Source organism: Ochotona princeps, chromosome 26 (genome assembly GCF_030435755.1).
Source record: "Ochotona princeps isolate mOchPri1 chromosome 26, mOchPri1.hap1, whole genome shotgun sequence".
Classification (NCBI taxonomy): Eukaryota; Metazoa; Chordata; class Mammalia; order Lagomorpha; family Ochotonidae; genus Ochotona; species Ochotona princeps.
The window spans coordinates 22,367,164-22,386,150 of record NC_080857.1 but is presented as its reverse complement, the minus strand read 5'-3'; the positions used below and the strand labels follow the sequence as shown (position 1 = coordinate 22,386,150).

Genomic DNA, 18,987 nt, shown 5'->3' with positions numbered 1-18,987 from the left:
CAAACCCTGTGTTTATCTAGGAGTCAGTTTTCTATTAACTGAAGCATTGCGCACTAGCCGCTACACCTTACTGTACGCCCCTTTCATTAATTCTTTATGCATCTGACAGAGGCAAACTGATGCTGAAACAGATGCTAAAAGCAAAAAAACTAACCTGTGACATGGTGTTTGTAGCAAAGTGATGTAGCATAGTGCTTCATTAGATTCTGAAATTAGACTGCATGGGTGCAGACTGCACTGCTGGCCAGCTCAGCCCAGGCATGCTGCTTGCACTCGAGTTCTGTTTCCTCATCTGTGAATTGGGGGATAACAGAGGTGCGCGTCTCGTGGGATCGTTTTGAGCAGTATAGGAGCCAATATGTGTAAAGTAATTTAGCAGAACATGTGTGGCAGAGTAAACCCTTACTTAGTAACTGTTAGTTAGGGTAATGGTGAGGGAGAACATTGGGAGCACCTCTCAGTGTAGAACTTGGCCATCCAGAAACCCTGTTGCCCTGAAAGAGCAGAAAAGTCTCCGACTAATCACCCTGAAGCGTAAACATTGTGTTTGCTCTCTGCTGGCCTTGGTTCTCACTTGGTTCCTGTGCAGTATCTTTTATCCCAGTAGACTAGTGTGCCAGTAATCAGATTATTGCCACCCAGCCCTGAATTCACTCTTCAGTACCTACTCTACAGAAATGATGCTATACATATTTATGTATGTATTGTCTGCCAGTTGGCACGGTGTCAGAGGGTACTGGAGAGAAATGGTCAGACAAGGGCATTTTCCTTCCTCCTGCTGGTGTGCTCGTTCAGCAGTACTGCAGCTTCCTCAGTGCAGGTTCCTGCACCCTGCGTGCCTTCCCCTTGCCCAGCTCCTGTCCTTCACACAGTGCTCCAGCACCCAGCACTCAGTACTTTCTGCTGGCACCACCAGTGGGTGATTTTGTAGGGGAGTCTGTCCTGTGAGGTGCTTTCTTGTGAACAGCTTTCCCTGGAGCCTGAAGTACAGATTTCCAACAAGTTCAGCACTTTGGCACCCCAGTAACTTGCCCACCACTCTTTGAGCCAAAGCCTCTTCAAGAAATATGACTGTCAGCATTTACGGGATTGCTTCTTTGAGCCCGCTTGTTTCAGTCCTAGGGCAGTAGGTGTTCTCCCTTACTAACCAATTCTTTCTTCTAGTCCTGTTACCGATATTTTTTATATTGAACTTTATCTATTAGATGTATGACTGCTCTTTCTGATTGGACCCTGAGTGATGCCACTAGGTAAAAGGTCAAAGTTGAACAGTTGCTGCTGTGTGAATCCAACAGGTGTGAGATATGACAGCAGAGTGTCCTGGTACATGGCAGCAGACCCTCCATGGTCAGTGCTCAGGAGTCATCAAGTGGTAGTGACAATTTCGGTCAACTGGAAACCCTTTAACATCCCCAGCCCTGGTTTTTCCCAGCCTTCCCGTTTCCTAAAGTTTGAACTCTGAATATTTATGTGAAATCTCCTGAATTTGACCCTCTGATTTGAACTCAGCACCATAAAAATGTGTGCTTATATGCCATGTTCTAGGTTACTTTTGACAGTACCCTTTTTTGAAAGAGAAGAATTCTTACCCTGTTTGTAAATGAGGAAACTGAGCTTCAAGTTTACTAACTGCAAAGCTTTCATTTATCTAGCCTTTAATTAAATTAATTTTTAAAATTTTTATTGTAAAGTCAGATACACAGAGAGGAGGATCTCCTGTTTGTTGATTCACTCCCCAAGTGACTGAGATGGCTGGAGCTGAGCCAATCTGAAGCCAGGAGCTGCTTCCAGGTCTCCCACATAGGTGCAGGGTCCCAAGGCCTTGGGTAGATCCATATGGGATCCTGGTACATGCAGTGCTTTTAGTCACTAGGCTACCGCGCTGCCCCCCACCCCTTTTTTTTTTTTTAAAGATTTACTTATTTTGATTGGAAAGTCAGATTTATAAAGAGAAGGAGAGACAGGCAGAATGATCTTCCATCTGCTGATTCACTCCTCAAGTAGCCGCAACGGCCAGAACTGAGCTGGTCTGGAGCCAAGAACCAGGAGCTTCTTCTGGGTCTCCACCGCAGGTGCAGGGAGGGGCCCAAGGACTTGGACCATCCTCAACTGCTTTCCCATAAGCAGGGAGCTGGGTGGGAAGCGGGGCTGCTGGGTTTAGAACCAGCACCGTTATGGGATCCCAGTGTGTGCATAGTGAGGACTTTAACCCCTATGCTACCATGCCAAGTCCCCTCAGCTTCGCTTTTTACCACCACTGAGCACAGATGATGCAGTGCCTAAAGTGACTTTAGGAAGCACCTCCTTGGAGTAGGCTTATTTACAAAAATACAAAGAATGCGTTTGTTTAAATTTTCCTTGGTCCCTGGAGATTTGAAGGGACCAGCCTTTAATTCTTTAATAATAGATGCATTTTTGTTCTTTGGTGCTTTGATTGCTAAAGTGGGCATGCATGAGGACTAAGATAAACTGTTTTCATATCAAAAGTCTGTTGGCTTGTATTTAGTTAAATCAGATAGTTTGTTGACTGTTTCTATGAGCAGGAAATGAAAAGTCATTTACTATCTTAGTGTCTGCCAAGAAAATTAAACTGACTTCAAAGCTTTGTGCTTGTAGTTAATGGCGTTGAATACAAGCTGTTGTTTTAATTAATACATCTGGTCGATCCTTTGGCTCAGTTAGGATGCAACTGTGAAATTCTAATATGAGATAACGTAAAACCAAAGGCATTGCACAGTTCGTGCCCCTCCTGGGCAAATGTTTTATTTCTCTGACAGAAACCATAACTTTGGAACTCTCTTTTCATCTTGAGCTGCACTTCATTTAAATACTGTAGTGATTAACCATAACAGGGGAGGAAATGTGTTGCATGATAGATGCACAATTTGAGATTGAATCCAAGTTGTGAAGTTTTAGGAAGGAAGATAGCCAAGCCAACAGCATAGCGCCACATCACTAGTGCTTGAAATAAATCAGATTGAATGTAAGACGATTCAAGTAGGTAAGAATTCATTTAATTTTTATTTGAAAGGCAAAAAAAGTTACAGAGAGGAGAGACACAGCGATTCCTTCTGGTGATTCGCTGCCGCAGTGGCCCATCTTCCTCCGGGTCTCCATGTGGGTGCAGAGGCTGAGGACCTGGGCTAGCCTCCAGGCCGTAAGCAGAGAGCAGGATCAGAAGTACAACAGGCTTGACATGAATCAGAGCCCATGTGGGATGGCACTCACAGGTTGAGGCTCAGCTTACTGTGCCGCAGTGCCAGCCCCAAGAAATTTTTCTCAAATAAGAATTGAAGCTGCAATCCCAAACAGTGATTTTCTTTTTGAATGCTGATTCTTATTCTTTCTTTTTCCTCCTCCTTTTCTTCTTGTCCATCCATCGTCCCTCCCTCCCTCCCTCCCTCCCTCCCTTCCTTCCTTCCTTTCTTTGTAGTTGAAATTATGCATGGTCACAATGGCTAGAGCTAAGCCAGGCTGGAACCAGGGGCTTCTTCCACGTCTCCCACCTGATCAACAGTGGCCCAAACATTTGGGCCATCCTTTGCTCTTTTTCTCAGGGAGCTGGATGGGAAGTAGAATGGCTGAGACTGGATGGAGCCAGTGCCCATATGGGATGCCCACGCAAGCCCCAAGGCTGGGAATTAGGCTTTATACTGCCCTTCACACAGCCCCAGTGGTATGGTTACTGCAGGTGGACTAACCTGTAGGAGAAGGTCTGATCTCAGGGTGGTCGTTTGTCTTTGGCACAGGTCATTGCCTCAGAGTCTCAGCTGTGGGCAACACTCCCAGCAGCCGGGGAAACGTGCCTCCAAGCTGGAGAGTCAGGTGTCACCATAGCATGCTCCACAAATGTATGTTCCATGAGTATTTTCTTCAACTCTGTAAGTTGTACCAGGTCATTTTCTTAATGAGTCAACTAGTGTTTTAAGTTTTGATGTTGGATATTTTTCTTTTATAGTTTGTTTGTATTCTTGCCTAGAAATCCTGCCAATCTCAAGCTTGCAAAGATATCTTACGTTTTGTTTGAGAAGCTTTTCAGTGTTAGTCTTAGGTTCAGGTATGTAATCAAAATTAATTTAGTGTTTGATGTGTCAGCTCATTCTATTGTAGGTACACCTGTATTGTCATTTCTTTTGTTTGTTTGTTTGTTTTCATCAATTTACAAAGCAGAAGCCTCTTTCGTTTCTTTTTCCCAGAGTAGCAGAAGTGAGGGCCAGCAGTGAGTACAGTGATAAAGATGCTGCTGAGAACAGTCATGTCCCATGTCAGAGTGCCTCGGGTCACGAATTGGCTGAATTAACCATTCCAGCTTCCCAAGGCTGATGCTCACCCTGGGAGGCAACAGGCGATGGCTCAAGCATTTGGGTCGCTTCTCCTCCCCGCCCCCGTGTGGGAGAAAATGGAGTTTCTCGCCCCTAGCTTTGGGTGTTCTGAGTTTTTGGGGAACAAACTAGGAGTTGGAAGATCCTTCTCTTTAACATTTTTTATTATTCTTTAGGTTTGTTTTTATTTGAAAGGAAGATTTTACAGAGACAGAAGGCTTCCCATCCAGTAGTTCTTTCCCCAAATGATCACAGCAATCAGAGCTGGGTTGATCTGAAGCTGGGAGCCAGGAGCTTCTTTTGGGTCTCCCATGTGGGTTCAGGGACCCAACTTGAATCATTCTCCATTGTTTTTCCAGGCCACAGGTAGGGAGCTGAGTGGGAGGTGAAGCAGCTGGGACACAACCCAGTGCCCATATGGGATTCCAGTGCCACAGCATAGAGGGTTAATCTGTGTCCCTCCATTTTTCAAGTAAAATATAATTAAATTAAAATGTTGACAGTAGTTTAAACTGGCAGGTTACGAAACAAGTTCCTGGAAGAAAATGGTAGATTCAGTTCAGTTCACTTTTGCCCTGGATATTGTCTGTTCATAGGAGTGATACTTTATAACCAGGAATTTATTTTTAAAAAAGAAGCCTGGGGCCCAGTGCAGAAGCCTACTGGCTGAAGTTCTCACCTTGCATGCACTGTGATCCCGTATGGACGCTGGTTTGTATCCTCAACTGCTCCTCTTGCCTTCCAATTCCCTGCTTGTGGCCTAGGAAAGCAATAGAGGATGGGACCCTCACATGGGAGACCTGGAAGCAACTTCTAGCTCCTGGCCTCAGACCGGCTCAGCTCTGGCCATTGCAGCTACTGGATGATGATGATCTTTATCTCTTCTTTCTGTAAATATGTCTTTCCAATAAAAGTTTAAAAAAAAAAGGAGCCTGATAAAAACACTAATTACCCTGTCACCTTTTATACAAAATAGAACTGTCTTTTTATATAGCATTCCCTCTACTCTGATGGCTTGTCTCAAATGACTGCTAGGAGTAGCCTCATTTTGAGGGCATTTAGTAAACTGGAAAAGACAAAGATTTGGGACCAGCACTGTGGCCTCATGAGTTAAGCTGTCACCTGTGGTGGCAGCTTCCCAATCTCACATTTTAGCATGTACCTGTTTTGGTTGTGTATTTTCTTATAAGTATTAGATTGCCAGCATGTATATTTTGCCATCAGCTTTTTCCTATAGCAGTATATTGTAGCTGTTTATATCCATGACCAATCCCATCAAGCTTTTCCATGGTTGAGTGTTGTGGTGCTGTGATGTTTACTTAGTCTCCTTTGTTGCACATTTGGATTATTTTCAGGTTTGCGCTTGTGAGAAGTACAGTATTCATCTTTGCACAGTGCTTTCTTAGAATGGATTCTAAAGGCAAAATTTGTGAATCAAAGAATTCACATTTTTGAGGCTTGAAATCTAAAATACCAAACTATGGTTGATATAGATTGAAACAATTTCCATTTTTTCCAATGTAAGAGGAGTATATTCATTCCTTTCTGTCATGAATAGATATTTTTTCATACCATTGCCATCCTGGCCATTTAAAAAGTAGTGTTTCTGGCCTGGCGCGGTGGCCTAGTGGCTAAAAGTCCTCACCTTGAACACGCTGGGATCCCATATGGGCACCAGTTCTAGTCCCGGCAACCCTACTTCCCATCCAGCTCCCTGCTTGTGGCCTGGGAAGGCAGTCAAAGAGGCCCAAAGCCTTGAGACCCTACACCCACATGGGAGACCCAGAAGAGCTCCTAGTTCCTGCCTTCAGTTTGGCTCAGCTCCAGCCATTGTGGTCACTTGGAGAGTGAATCAGTGGACAGAAGATCAGTCTCTGTCTCTCCTCCTTTCTGTATATCTGACTTTCCAATAAAAATAAATAAATTTTTAGAAAAAAAAAGTATCTCCTTTGAATCAGCCCTGATTACCCATTTTTACTGTCTGCTGCGGATGGCGGTCTCATGAATGAGCAGCTCCCCGCTTGATGACTGGCACATCGACATTGATCGGCATTTTCCGGGATCTCTTTTGTTGTTTTCCAGGAGCGACTGAAGTTGGTGACTGTCTTGGGTGCTGGCCTTCTCTGTGGAACTGCCCTGGCGGTCATCGTGCCCGAAGGGGTCCATGCGCTTTATGAAGATCTTCTGGAGGGTAAGAGGAGCCTTACTTGAGCCGCATTGGTGTGGAGGGTTGGACAGAAAAGCTTGGCATTTTTTTCTTGAACACAGTTCATGTGTTCCGTGGAATTCTGCCATAACACGAGTTCTTAAGAGAGAGAGATTTTGACATATTTTCCATTAAACATAGCCATAGCCCCAATTCATGAAGAACACTTAATATTTATTTGCACTAATGTATAATTTTAGTCTTTTTCTCTTTTGTATGTTGCTTCTTTTTAAAATATCCATGCAAAAACCTAAAGCCCACATAACAGTGATTGTATTGTTAGTATTCTTTAGTTAGCAAAATATGTAGTTTTATACATTTAGATTCAAGTATGTTTTATAGTAAATTTGTGGGTAATTGATAACGACCCCTGCAAGAATGGATTAAAATGTTGGGGAATGCTTTCCTGACCTCAGTAACAGTGAGCAGGGAAGAGTTGTGTTGACCTGAAGGTAAATACTCAGTGGGGACTTGGCTCTCTTACCAGCTACATAATGTGGACCTAGCCTTATGTGAACCACGTGAAAAGCCAATCCACATTTGTGACTCAGAGTATTACTCAGTGTGTCCTTTCTGTGATGACATGCTGCTGAAGGAGCGATTGTTCTAACTCACCGTCCTGGAGTCTCAGAGTCCACACAGCGTGGTGCAGGCTTGGCCACTAGCAGGAGACCCAGGGATGGGGAAGGGGAGCTGATGGTGGAGCATAGAGAGGAAGGACCCCAGGCAAGACAGGAAGCAGAAGATGGAGTGGGGCCAAGGCTATGGCTTCTCATGAAAACTCCTTTCAGAAGGCGTACCCCCAGTGACATAAGGATCTCCTACTGAGCCCCACATTCTGTCACCTCCCAACAGCTCCACCTTGGGAATCAGGCCTTTAACATGTGAGCTTTTGGGAGAGACTTCACATCCAAACCCTAACTCAGCAAAAGCAGGTTACTACATATCGTGAGACTTGAGTTACCTGTGAAGGAGTAAGTGCATGGCTGTGGGAAGTCATTGAGTCAAATCCTGAAAGTCTGCTGGACACCAGGAATAGTACGGAGGTAGGCACTGTCCAAGTTTCTTACTAGATATCTCCCAGCTCTTGTTAGAAGAAAAGAACTGTCCTTTATCCAGGGTGCTTCCATTCTTGGGCCTAGTGTGGACATTTGGTGACCAGACAGTGGCCGCACAGGTTGCACGTGACAGCTGTGGGAGGCTAACTGCGGGAGAGACAGGAGCTTCACGGAGAGACCGCCAGGAATCAGCGACCCGGGGCCGCCCCCTCTCCAACCGACTCTGCTTCAAGGAGCCTGTTTGCATGTCATTATAGCTTGCTTATGTTTCTTTCTTCTCTGAACCTTAGAATTATGTATTCATGTAGATACATATTTTCTTTTGTATATATTTTGTCAGAGCTCAGTATACCATACTTACTAAGTACTCTGATGCTTTTAATAAGCATTAAATACTAATGTGAAAAAGAACCTCTCACACACTGTTCTCTAATTATAGCTCTGAATTCACCAAAATTAGATGATTATTCATGTTCATCTGAGAAAATGGCTTCCTGTAGAAACAGATTTTAGGAACTATATGAACTTTATTGACTAATAGTGCTTGTTTTTGTTGGTGCTAAAATTTAAAACCACACAATTTGGAATATGTGTGTTTGGGAAGGAAGACAGCTGGTTCAAAGAACTAACTGATATATTCATAACAGTTTGGATAATTGTTAAAATCTTTGCTGTTAGAAATAGTTCATGTGGGCCCAGCATGACGGTCTCAGTAGCTAAATTGTCGGCTTGCCTGTGCCTGGATCCCATATAGGCACTAGCCGCTCCACTTCTTGTCCTAACTGCTCCACTTCCCATCCAGTTTCCTGCTTGTGGCCGGAGTAAGCAGTACAGAATTGCCCAAAGCCTTGGGACCCTGTACCCACATGGGAGGCCCAGATGAGGCGCCTGGCTTTAGATCAGCTCAGCTTAGCTTTGGCCATGGCGGCCACTTGGGGAGTGAAACAGCATATGGAAGATCGTTTCTCTGTGTCTCTCCTCCTCTCTGTAAATCTGCCTTTCCAATAAAATGAATAAATAAATATTAAAAGAAAATAGGTCAGTGTTGGGGGCAGCACTGTGATGTAGTGAGTAAAGCTGCAGCTTGCAGTGCCAGCATTCCATATGGGCACCATTCAAGTCCTGGCTACTCCTCTTCCACATCCAGCTCCCTATTAATGTGCCTGAAAGACAGAAGATAGCTCAAGTATTTGAGTTCCTGCACCCAAATGGGAGATGGCAAGGAAATTCTTGTCTCCTGTCTTATGCCTGGCCATTTTGATTATTTGGGAAGTGAAACAGATATTGGAAGATCTCTGTTCCCCTCCCTTCCCCTTTCTCTGTAAAGGTACCTTTCAAATAAGTAAGATAAATCTTTTTTTAAAAATTAAAATACTTCAATTTGGATTATTCCACTAATTTTTGCAGTTTTCCTAAGAGTATAACAATTTTTTTTTGATAATGATGTATACATATGATGGGAAAGATCGAGAATTAGGAGAAAGTAGGTGAGACCATTGTTCCCAAATTTTCTTTTTCTTCATCCTATATCTGGGGGAAGGGGAGAGATAAGAGGGGAGAAGTTACACCCACCCTCCCAACTCCCAGTAGCCTCAGTACCCAGGGATGGAGAACAGCCAGCCACCCAATGTCATTCCAGAGTCTCCAATGTGGAGACTCTGCTGCTGGTTCTGCTGAAGTGGTATTGATAGTTCTGAAATGCTCTCGATTTTACCACTGCAAGGATGAGGGAATCCTTCCAAAAACCATTGGCCCAGATATTTAATGTCAATGTTTGACTGAGGTAATTGATAATTTGTTCTGCCCTTCTTCCTCTGCTGTGATACAGACGTCCTCTGCAGGCTCCATAGCCTGCATAGCCTGCATAGACTGCCATATCCTCCATGTGCAGCTGGGTTTGCCGTCCACTGCTCCATCTGAGCCACTGAGGAGGCCCAACTCTGACACATGCACTCCATGGGCAGATCACAGATCCTGCGATTCTCTACATGGTTGGAGTTCAGCTGGGGGGCAATCCCCAAAGAAATCTCATCTGAGACAGTCCCAGACAAGACTCCTGTGTGTGCTTGCCAGTATGAGGTCTGACTCTGTCACTCACATCTGCCTACATGCACACTGGTAGTTGCAATTGTTTGGTCATTTCTCCAGCCCCGTCTTCTATGCAAACCAATGGGTGTTGTGGCCCAGTTCGATGCTGCCCACCACACACTTGGCACCCACATACACCAGCAGGAGCTGTAGCCTAGTCAGAGGGACCCCCAATCACCCTCATTAGGCCCACCTGCAGCCCTGATTCCTGTGCTTGCCAGTATGTGCAGCAGATTGGTCCAGTCTGTCCCACATCCCAGTCAGTTCTCATACATGTCAGTGGGCATTGAAGCCTAATTCAACCCAGCTGACCCCACTGTCCAGCTCACGTGCATGCCAGCAGGTGCCATCACCCACCTAGCCAGTTCCAGCCCCACATCCTGGTTCTCATGCTCAGCAGTGAGAGTTACAGCTCATCAGAGAGGTGCCCACTGTTTCCTACTGGGTCCACTCCCAGTCCAGGATCTTGCAGGTAGTTCTGCAGTCTGGCTTGACAGGATTTGCCCCCATTCTCAGCACTTGCCAGCTGATGCTGCAGCAAATCCCAACCAATCTGCAGTTAATCCTGGCTTATGTATGTACCAGTATGTAAAGTCAGTAAGCCCGGCCTGGCTCTCCCCCAACCCAGTTCACCTGTAGGCCAACAGGTGTTGAAGCCCTGCCCAGCCTGGTCTGCTCCTGATCCCAGTTGATATGCTTGCTAGTGGGAGCAGTGACTAACATATCATTCTTTAATGAAGTACAGTTATCTGTGGTGACTTCTGTTATTTTACTAGATGTTTAATTAAAAGAGAGACTCAAGTAGGAGCAGTTGGGCAAGAAAAAGACAAAGGCTTCCAAGTTAGACAGGAAGAAGTAAAATTTGTGTCAGCAAAAGAGGTGATTTTATTTATAGAAAACCCTAGGACTATCAAGTAACTGTTAAAAAAACATGAAGTTATAGAATATAAAATCAACATGCCTACAAAAATTATTTTTATTTTTATGTGCCAACAGTGTATACACAAAAGGTAAGAGAGCAGTCCTATTTACAATAGCATAGAAATAATAAAATGTTTAGGAATAACTAGGTAAAGGTTTTATATACTGAAAACCATAATATATGGATGAAAGAAATTGAAGCAGACACAAATAAAATATCTTGTGTTCTTGAATTGGAAAAATTAATATTAAAGTGTTTATATTATCCAAAGCACTTACAGATTTTGATAGTCCGTATCAAAATTCCGATGTTGTTTTTTCACAGAATAGAAGAAGCTTGTAAAATTCGTGAAAGCCAAAGCAGTTTTGAGCAAGAACAAAATTGGAGACATTGAAGTACTGTAATCAAAGCAACATGGTAACAGTATAAAGCAGACACCATGACCAGTGGAACACAGAGGAGCCCAGAAACAGATCTGCACACTTACAGTCAGTTGATCTTTGGCAGGATCATACAATAGGAAAGATAATCTCTTCAATAAATGATATTAGAAAAACTATTTACATGCAAAAGAATGAAATTGGACCTACATCTCATACTGTGTGTAGAAAATTAATTTAGCGATTTAAAGACTTAACTGTAAAGTCTGAAACTCTCAGGGAGGTTAGATTGCCCCCTGGGACGCCTTACACATATTGAGGTGCCTGGATTGAGTCCTGGTGATGTACTTTCTGCTGATATACCCCAGGAAGGTGGCGCATGATGATAGCTCTAGTACTTGGGTCCTTACCACCCACTTGAGGGATCTGAATGGGGTTTCCAGGCTTCTGGCTTTGTTCCCAACCCTGACTTGCTGCCAGCATTTGGCAAGTACTGGTGGAGGATCTCAGTCTCTATCTACCAAATGAAGTGAAAGTACATAAATAAATGAAGATCCCTGCAGCCACATAAAACTACCAGAGCAAAAGTCCTTAATGTTGATCTAGGCAGTGATTCTTTTTTTCTTTTTTTAAGATAAGACCCCAGGGGTATAGGCACGAAAAGCAAAAATAGTCAAATGGAATTCATCAAAGTAAAAAGCTTGTTTTGTTGTTGAGTTTTATTTATTTCAGAGGCTGAGAGAGATTCCGAGTGTCTGTAGGTTCACTCCCTAAATGCCTGCACATTAGTTGGGGCTGGACCAGTGTATGCTGAAACCCAGAGCTAGGAACTCCATCTGAATCTTCTGTGTGGGTGGCAGGAACTTGAGTACTTAAGCCTTCATCTGCTGCCTCCAAGGCACATTGGCAGGAAGCTGGATTGGAAGTGAGAACAGCTAACACTTGAACAGACCCTTTAATGGGGTTGCAGGAATCCCAAGTGATTCACTAGTTTAGCTAGCTGCACAATGCCAACCCCCACCCAAACTAAATAGCTTTTGCATAACAGAGTAAAGAGACAACCTATTGAATGGGAGTAAATATTTGCAAACTCATACCTGTGATAAGGAATTAATATCCAAAATATGTAAGGAATTCAACCAATTCAGTATCAAGAACACTAATAATTAATAGCTTAATTATAAAAAATAGGCAAAGCGCCTGAGTAGATATTTTTCAAAAGAAGACATAAAAATGGCCGAAGGGTAGATGGAAAAATGCTCAATGTTACCAATTACTCTGTTATTAAAATGACAAAAATTGGGGATGGTTGCTGTGGCATAGCAGATTAAACTATGACATGAAGTCCCGCCTCTGTTTCCTATCCAGCTGCTTGCTAAGACTCCTGGGAGGCAGCAGGTGATTGGTGACCCATGCTTGGAATTCTGCCACTCGTTTGGGAAACCCAGATGGAGACCCTGGCTCCTCGCTGCTGCCCATGTCTACAAAAAGAGATCCTCTGTGAGCTAGTGGTGGGCGGGTAAAACTGCTGCAATGGAATTTTTTTCTCAAAAAAACTAAAAACTGAGCTGTAATCCAGAAATCCTACTTTTCTGTATACGTCCAAAAGGCATATTGGTAGCTTTTTTTTTTTTAAAGATTTATTTATTTTATTACAAAGTCAGATATACAGAGAGGAGGAGAGATAGAGAGGAAGATCTTCCGTCCAATGATTCACTCCCCAAGTGTGCCACAATAGCCAGTGCGCGCCGATCCCGAAGCCGGGAACCAGGAACCTCTTCCGGGTCTCCCACGCGGGTGCAGGGTCCCAATGCATTGGGCCGTCCTCTCCTGCTTTCCCAGGCCACAAGCAGGGATCTGGATGGGAAGTGGAGCTGCTGGGATTAGAACCCGCGCCCATATGGGACCTTGGGGCGCTCAAGGCGAGGACTTCAGCCACTAGGCCATGCCGCCGGGCCCAGCATATTGGTATCTTAAAGAGATAACTTTTTTCATATTAATGATGGTATTATTTGTAATAACCAAAGTAGGGAATCAGTGTAACTATCTCAGTGGATATATAGATAAATTAAGACACACACACACACCCCACACACAGACACACACACACACTGGAAAGCTATTCAACCTTTAAGAAAAAAGAAACCCTGACATTTGTGACAAGCTAGATACAACTCCATGGAAGAACTTGAACCCAGAGGACATTGTGCTAAGAAGTTAACCAGGCATAGGAAGACAAGCACTGCCCGACCGCTCGTTAGAGTGTCTGGGCCAAGTCCCAGCTTCCAAGCCAGCTTCCTACTAATGCACAAAGCAGAATGGAGTGCTTGGCCCTGGTCCTGACCAAGCTGTTGTGGCCATTTGGAGAGTGACCTAGAGATAGACGTTCTCTCTCTACCTCCCTCGCAAACGTCACTCTGTTTTTCAAAAAAAAAAAAAAAATGAATGAATGATTTAGAAAGAAATAAAAAGGAAAGAAAAGGAAGGAAGGAAGAAAAAGAAAGAAAGAAGGAAAGGAGGAAGGAACGTACCCCACAGTAACTGGTCTTTAGATAAAACCTAGTATTTTACTTCATTTATTTCACATTCTGAAGACCATGCTGATCTGCTCACCCTGCCCACAGACCTACTTGAAAAGGAGTTCTGCCATGTTAGCGTCCAATATGAGAATGCTGAATTTGAAGAATTAAAACGCTGCCTGTAAAATACTGTATACATAAAAGTTGATGTCAGCCATTTAGGAAAGTATACTTGCTGACAGTATACACAGCCAAGTGTGGAATTGTCCACCATCACTGCCACCAGTAACTTAAGAACTAGGCCAAACATCTACTCCTATGTTTGTTAAACTTTGGATCTGATTTTTACTTTATTAGTGTGCTCACTAAATCATGATGTAAAATTTATTTTTTTTTAACTGAGTTATCTTTTTTTTATTTGATTTACTTACTGGAAAGAAAATGCCAGAGGGAGAGATAGAGAAAAAGAAGTTGTCCGTCTGCTGGTTCACTTCCCTGAGGGCTGCAACAGCTAGGACTGGGCCAGGTGGAGGTCAGGAGCTGAGAACTCCATTTGGGTCCTTCTTAGGCACATTAGCAGGGGTCTGGATTGGAAATAGAGCAGCCAGGGACTCTAGTCAACACTCTTATATATACATGTGCGCAGTGCTTACTCCTGAGTTGTCATAAAAAAATTTTTTTTAATTTTTTAAAAATCTCAAGAGTTTCAAAACCCATTTAACGTTAGGTTTTAGCTCTGATATTTAGAGACTTTTTTTAGATTAATAAAGTGAAAATGCAGTGACTGGCAGTTTTTTCCTGTGTCGTTAAGAAGCAATGTAGCTCATTTTAAGATGCTGCTATAATAATGGAGACTTAAGAAAATAGCTAAAGGCAAATTTCCATCGTAAATGTAGATTTCACAGTCCTTTACCAACTGATAGTAAACTGAACCCAGCAATATAAAAATATAGGATAACAAAAAATAATAAATAAATAAAGGATAACTTGTTGACCATTGTTTTCTCTAGCAATGCAAAACAAATATTGATTAGTATCCGTATATCAATATAACTTCCTAATTAACATTCAAAAACCACATTCTTTTTAATTAGTGTAGATGAGCATTTGACAAAATTAAGGTCTCATTCATGAAAAAATTTCTCGGAAAATTAGGAAAGAAACTTAGTTTTGGGAAAAAAAAAAAAGGGCATATTTGGGTCCTCACCTTGAACGCTCCAGGATCCCACATGGTGCTAGTTCACATCCAGCTCCCTGCTGTGGCCTGGGAAAGCAGTCCAGGATGGCCCAAGGCCTTGGACCCTATACTCATGTTGGAAACCCAGAAGAAGCTCCTGGCCCCTGGCTTTGGATTGGCTCAGCTCCAGTCATTGTGGCCACTTGGGGAGTGAATCAGCATACAGAATATCTTCCCTGGGGCAAAGCTCTGTGTTCTCTGTTTCCACCTTGGTGGTAGTTCTTAGGGGATTTTACATTTGTAGATACTCACTGTGCTTTGTTGTATGTACATTGCACTCCACTGAAGTTAATTTCTTTTGAAAGAGTTAGGCATTTAGAAATCAGTGAAAGTACTCGTAGGAAAAAAAGAATCATCTGATTTAGTTTCTCAGGGAGAGGGAAGGGATGGGTGGAGGCGGGAGATGGTGGTGACTGCAGGACCATGTGAGCACTCTGTATGCTGTTCAGCTGGTTACTCAAAAGTTATTTAAATGGTAAATGTTATGTAGTTTTTACTACTTTGAAAAGAAAGAAAAAGCTATAGAGACAAAACAAAAATCTTCCGCGAAGTTTTTATTACCTTCAGATGCTTCTGCTTTGTGCAACCCTCAAGAAATACCTTAATAATAACATAGAGTCTAAAATATTAAAACAAGCCTGTGGAGTTTGTTTTCTCAAAAGGTTGAGCTGTTTTATTAAGTTATCATTATAACTTAAGTGCTGTCTAGAGTGTTAAGCCTCAATTCATGAAAACAACAGTGATTTTTTTTTTTTTACCTTTAATCACTTGTGTTTTACAGTCAAATATATAGAACTAATTAGAGGTATCATTCGGTCAGAAGCCATTTATTCAGTTTCCTCACAAACTCTGTGTTTCTAGAACTGAATTTAGACTGCAGGATGTATTGCTCTTCATTATTCTTTTTAAAAATGAAAATTTTATTCTCAACATGTTCTTTGTAATTTTTACAACAATGTAGATATCAAACCTAGGTGAACTTGATTTTAATTTTGTTCATTGTTACTTCTCTTTGTTCACCTGTTTTTATCAGAATAAAACTTACTGTAGTTTCTGCTGAGATTGGCATGAATTTCTCGCACAGTGATTTGAAGCTGCAGTTCCTCTGGGAATATGATATTGTTTCCCTGCATGGTGATTGGCTGCTGCTTCCCAGGTTTGGAGTGTGATAGACAGTCAGAAGGTCGGCCCAAAGCAGAAGACACTGGGGAGTTTTTTTCATCGTGGAGTTTATGATTGGATTACAGTTTGGGAAGTGGGTGTCCTTGATGTAAGTAGAGCTTGAAACACAGAAGAAGGATGCTTTTCACGTGAAAATGTTTGTAGAGGAAAGACATAGGTTCTGTTTATGGCTTTTCTGCAGGAAAACCCCACCAAGCAAGTGAAACACAGAATGTGATTGCATCGGACAAGGCGGCAGACGTAGCGGTTGTCCGTGAACATGAGCACGGACATGACCACACGCAGCTCCATGCCTACATCGGTGTTTCCCTCGTCCTGGGCTTCGTGTTCATGTTGCTGGTGGACCAGGTTGGCAGCTCCCACATGCATGCTACTGATGGTGAGTGCCTGTGGATCTTTCTGGAAAGGCAATGCATTTGTAGTTTAGAAAGTTACAGGGAAGTGAAGAATTCAGTCTACATCCTTGACCTTAGTATAGTGTTGATGCTCTTGTCTTCCTTGGGCTCCTATGAACATTTTATTCACTTAGGGGAGCTGTGGAGTTGTGGATGTGGCATAGACAAGTGTTTATTGGTTTATTACTCCGTTTGTCTTAGAGTTGTTACATTTGGTTAAGGGGACAGCAGAGGTTTTTAGCCTTTTGAAATATTGTTTTTAAATTCTTAAAGCATAGTTAGTAGGATTACCAAAGAAAACAATTATGTTGAAATATTGTTAGTAGAGCAGTAGAATAAATTTGTAATGTCATAATGCATTCCATCTCTTTATAATTGACCAGATAATACATTTAAGTCCTAAGTAAGCTAGACCTGAAGCTATTATTGCCTAGGTGGCTTGCAGGCATTGAATTATAAGATATCTTTAACAAGCCAACACTTGAGCTAAGTCGAATGTTCAGTTGTAATTTGTTAATGGCTGTTAATATAGAATGTCCTGATTTACAAAGATATTTGCTAACAAATGTACTAAAACACAGCGGTAGCTTGCTTCTCTTGAGCAAGGACAGCTAGAATTCTAGATTAGTTGAATGATGAACTGTGATATGCACACAGTTGTATAACTTGAGAAAAAATATAAGGAACAATATATCTGAATGCATAGGGGCAGTTTTCAGGAGATATCATTCAGTGAAAGGAAAGTCAAAAATGTGAGTGAGCATCTAGTACGTACAGAGGAAGTGAATATATGTTTGCCTCTTACAAAAAACAAACAATATACCACATACAGGGTCAGCTGGAAAACAAACATTTGCTTACCAGTATGACATGGGCTGGAGGAAGTGAGAGTTCCAAGCTCCTGCTGGGAGCAGCCCTGACTGCTGGGCATTTGGAAAGAGAATCAGGAGAAGAGAACCCTGTCAGTCTCTCTCTTCCTTATCTGCCTTTTCCATTGTAAACCTTTGTTTTTGTATGCTAAGTACCTTAAGAAATATTAAATACAAACAAAAAAATAAAAAGGAGGGAAAAGAAAAGTTTTTCCCATTTTTTTCTTTATTTTTGACAATCTTTGCATAGTTAATTAGTGCATGAAGGTTCAAGGGCTACAGGAAAGTGGGTAAGACTATTTCCACATTGCTTTTTTTCCTGTATCTGGGGTAAAGGGAGAGATAAAGGGAGAAAAGAAAAGTTTTAAAGAGGGCATAAGAATAATTCTCTGGAATTTATTTGACTGATATCCATCTGTCATTTGACCTGGCATATTGATATCCCCTTCATTTCAAATTATATAATGTTGATGCTGTTTATTCATATGAAGCAGCTAAATGTTTTTACCCTCCAATAAGAATTTTTAAGGTAATTTCAATGGTAGCCTCCTCCCCATTGAAGAGAATTTTTTAAAAAGTATTTTATTTTGTATTGGAAAGGCAGATACACAGAGAGGAGGAGAGACAGAGGAAGATCTTCCATCCATGCATTCACTCCCCAAGCGGCCACAATGGCCAGAGCTGAGCTGATCTAAAGCCAGGAGCTTCTTCCGGATCTTCCACGCGGGTGCAGGGTCCCAAAGCTTTGGGCCGTCCTCCACTGCTTTCCCAGGCCACAAGCAGGGAGCTGGATGGGAAGTGGAGCTGCCGGGATTAGAATTGGCGCCCATATGGAATCCTGACATGTGCAAGGCAAGAATTTTAGCCGCTAAGCTACTGTGCCAGGGCTACAGTAAGAATTTATTAAGCAGCATTTTTGGGTACTCAATTCTGTGGTACCCAAAAATGAGACAGAAATGTTGGAGAGAAGAGTAAAATATTTCTTTGTTGACTATAGTCAGTCTGTGAATATACAATATTTTTCAATAGAAATAGTAGCAATGTATAAGTCCTTGGAGTAGCATCTGGAAACTGCACAGAGCTTCGGAAAGGAGTTCTCTTTTGAAAAAAAAAATTTTTTTCCATTTTATTTGCAACACAGATACAGATCTTCCATTCACTTATTCACTTCCCAAATATCTGCAATAGCCACAGCTGGGCCAGAAGGAGTCTCTGAGTCAGTGCTAGAAGCTTGGGACTCTGTCTGGGTCTTCTAAATGAGTGGCTAGGGGCCCGACAGCATGGCCTAGCAGCTAAAGTCCTTACCTTGAACGCGCCAGGGATCACATATGGGCGCCGGTTATAATACCGGCAGCTCCACTTCCCATCCAGCTCCTTGCTTGTGGCCTGGGAAAGCAGTCAAGGACGGCCGAAGCTTTGGGACCCTGCACCCGAGTGGGAGACCTGTAAGAGGTTTCAGGTTCCAGGTTCCCAGCCTAGGATCGGGCACAGCACCGGCTGATGCGCTCACTTGGGGAGTGAATCATTGGATGGAAGATCTTCCTCTGTCTCTCCCTCTGTATAATGACTTTGTAATAAAAATAAATCTTTAATAAATAAATAAATAAATAAATGAGTGGCTAGGACCCAGTACTTGGGCTGCTGTCTACTGCCTTCTATGGTATGCATTGACAGGAAACAGGAATTGAAATCCAAACTAAGGTGTGACCCCAGGCACTTAAGAATGGGAGGCAGGCCTCCTAAGTGATACCTTAAATGCTATGCCAAATATCACATCATGAGGAGCTGTTTTAACTTGGAATTAACCTT

At 42.6% G+C, this 18,987-nt stretch overlaps 1 protein-coding gene across 2 annotated transcripts in view; it reads left to right on the top strand.

Annotated features, from left to right (window-relative positions):
- SLC39A9 (solute carrier family 39 member 9) overlaps positions 1–18,987 on the top strand; it is a 35,345-nt gene that overhangs the window by 6,208 nt on the left and 10,150 nt on the right. The window contains exons 2-3 of one of the 2 annotated variants that reach the window (XM_004584444.3): positions 6,405–6,513; positions 16,096–16,293. In XM_004584444.3, coding sequence (XP_004584501.1) covers positions 6,405–6,513; positions 16,096–16,293 — 307 coding nt within the window. Of the gene's footprint in view, positions 1–6,404; positions 6,514–15,768; positions 16,003–16,095; positions 16,294–18,987 lie in introns of those variants that run through there. The other variant, XM_058655165.1, reaches the window with a different exon arrangement.